Source organism: Triticum urartu, chromosome 6A (assembly GCF_056163025.1).
Source record: "Triticum urartu cultivar PI428250 chromosome 6A, HENAU_Tu73, whole genome shotgun sequence".
Classification (NCBI taxonomy): Eukaryota; Viridiplantae; Streptophyta; class Magnoliopsida; order Poales; family Poaceae; genus Triticum; species Triticum urartu.
Genome location: NC_141878.1, coordinates 249,567,357 through 249,569,764, shown reverse-complemented (window position 1 = coordinate 249,569,764; position 2,408 = coordinate 249,567,357). Strand labels below are relative to the sequence as shown.

At 45.3% G+C, this 2,408-nt stretch overlaps 1 protein-coding gene across 1 annotated transcript; it reads right to left on the bottom strand.

Moving 5' to 3' along the window:
• Nucleotides 1–1,274: 1,274 nt before the first annotated feature.
• LOC147964906 (uncharacterized) lies at nucleotides 1,275–1,928 on the bottom strand. Its single transcript, XM_087528081.1, has 2 exons — nucleotides 1,892–1,928; nucleotides 1,275–1,810 (listed from the first exon to the last, which is right to left on the bottom strand). The coding sequence occupies exons 1-2, from the start codon at nucleotides 1,926–1,928 to the stop codon at nucleotides 1,275–1,277; spliced, it is 573 nt and encodes a 190-aa protein (XP_087384207.1).
• Between the last annotated feature and the right edge of the window lie 480 nt (nucleotides 1,929–2,408).

Below are 2,408 nucleotides of genomic sequence, written 5' to 3'. Positions count from 1 at the left end.
GCGACAATATGATGCATGATCATGGCATGTATATGTGATGTTGTTTGTGCTAATGCAAACAGCAACAAGTTCAATGAAGCTCATTTGGATCAAGGATTCAAATGCAAGTCCAAACTTAAGCATTTTAAATGCCCTTTATGTTTTTTCATCTATACAGTAGGTTTAGGTTGGTTTGTCATGCATGAAACTAGTACAAATGGATAGATTGAAACTAGTACAGATGGATAGATTGAATTTTTCTGATAATTATTCATATATAAATTATTTCATTTTGAGCTACGGTTGAATTTACATGATTTTTCAAAGTTTTGGATATTTTCTAAAATAAATAAATCATTTTAAGACTTATTTAATTCTAGAAAAGAGCAGGTCAGCGCGGTCGTCCCGGTCAAACCTGACCAGTGGGTCCCACTGGTCCGTGGCACAACTAATTAACCAAGTTAATTAGCCTTAAGTTAATTCTAGCTAAACTGTTTGTGGGGCCGAGGCCCACTAGTCAGCGACTAACTAGCTAACTAACCTAGGTTAATTAGTGTTAAACTAATACTAACTAAAAGTGTCAAGGGGTGCCCCACGCATCAGTGACACAAGGGGGAAGGTCAAACCCTGGTCAGCGGGGCAAACCCGCTGGACCTAGTCCACGGCTCTTCGCCAGCGACGACAGAGACGGCGGAGGGCTTTGGAAATCACCCATAGGCGATGGTTTTGGGCGTGTGGAGGCTCTACGAAGAGCTGCTGCTCGCGCGCAGCTGATGGAGCAGACGTCGAGAGCTGGGGTGGCCGGAGACGACTGCGGTAAACTTATTATGTAAACTTGATCATTTTGTGCTAACATTAGTAATTTTGGAGCTAACCTATAGGAAACTAAGCATATAAGCTCTAAGTTAGCATATTAGAGCCAACTTAGGTAAAATGAAGCTAACCTATGTCATTTTGGATAAGAAGAAGAATAAGAAGAAGACTATAAGCTTATTATGTAAACTTGATCATTTTGTGCTAACATAAGTAATTTTGGAGCTAACCTATAGGAAACTAAGCATATAAGCTCTAAGTTAGCATATTAGGGACAACTTAGGTAAAATGAAGCTAACATATGTCATTTTGGATAAGAAGAAGAATAAGAAGAAGACTATAAGCTTATTATGTAAACTTGATCATTTTGTGCTAACATAAGTAATTTTGGAGCTAACCTATAGGAAACTAAGCATATTAGAGATAAATAGGTAACTAAGTATATATATATCATTTTGGAGATCTGACATACCTGACATAGTTCAGTTCTCATTGTTCTTCTCCTTCTCCTTCCTCAGCCTGATGCGCCAAGAGCGGCGAGGCGGTGGAGGCAGCTGTGGGATGTAGTCTTCTACCACAATTGGCGTGGTCATGTCGCCCAGCTGTGGGATCGCCGGCGCCACCACCGGTGCGTGGTAATTGTCAGGCACCACTACCATCGTGAGGCCACCCTCAGCCACCACCATCTCTTGCCCATGGTCAGCCACCACCATCTCTTGCCCATGGTCAGCCACCACCATCTCTTGCACCTGGTCAGCCACCACCATCTCTTGCCCTTGGTCAACCACCACCAGCGCTAGGTCATCCTCAGCCTGATGCCCATCGTCATCCTGCAGCTCCTCATCCCCACTCTGCTCCTCTTCTCCCCCACTCCAGTCCGGATCATCCTTCTTGTTGTCTTCGCTGCTGCCAGAATCGCTGCTGCTTTCGCTAAGGCCAGAATCGCTGTTGCTTTTGCTACAGCCATAATCGCTGCTGCTTTGGCTGTAGCTAGTGTCGCTGCTGCTGCTCCCATTGCCTGTCCAAATGCAACAATAACCGTTAACAATCGATGTGAGACAAGGCCAAATATGGAGGAATAAGAAGAGGCAGAACGCACTAGCATCTTCGTCTTCAGCATAGCGCATGCGACACATAGTCTTGTTGAAAACCTTCATGATGAGCATTGTGGCGTCATCGCCGTACCTCAAGAGAAGAAAGTACCCGGTCCACAGGTCGTAGGCACTGTAGAACTTCTCCCAGCCACGGCACAGGTACATGTGGCCCTCCTCGATCACCAACTCCACGTCCCACAGCCTGCGAACCCCGTTGCCGGCCTGTCGGAGCTTCACATTATATGGCGGATCTTCACCCAGCATCTTCATAAAAGTGTCAGGCAGCCTCTGCAATTTGGGACATGGAGTGATGTAGCAAATAACAGAGTTATCATAATGAGATGGGTGAAGGGGAGATCTCTCGTTTTATATACCTGCCTCATGGCTGATACTGAAGAAGAAAGTATGATAGTGAAGAACTCAAAAGCATCGAACTCGTACTCCGGTGAGGCAGAGCGGCGGTGGCTGCTTCCCCCCATCTCTGATAAGCAGTAGAAGAGACCAATTAGTACCCTTACTACA

Coding starts and splice junctions, on each gene's coding strand:
- LOC147964906 (XM_087528081.1), bottom strand. CDS start 1,928: ATGTGTCGCATGCGCTATGCTGAAGACGAAGATGCTA. Junction 1,811..1,891: donor TGCTGAAGACGAAGATGCTA/GTGCGTTCTGCC, acceptor GCATTTGGACAG/GCAATGGGAGCAGCAGCAGC.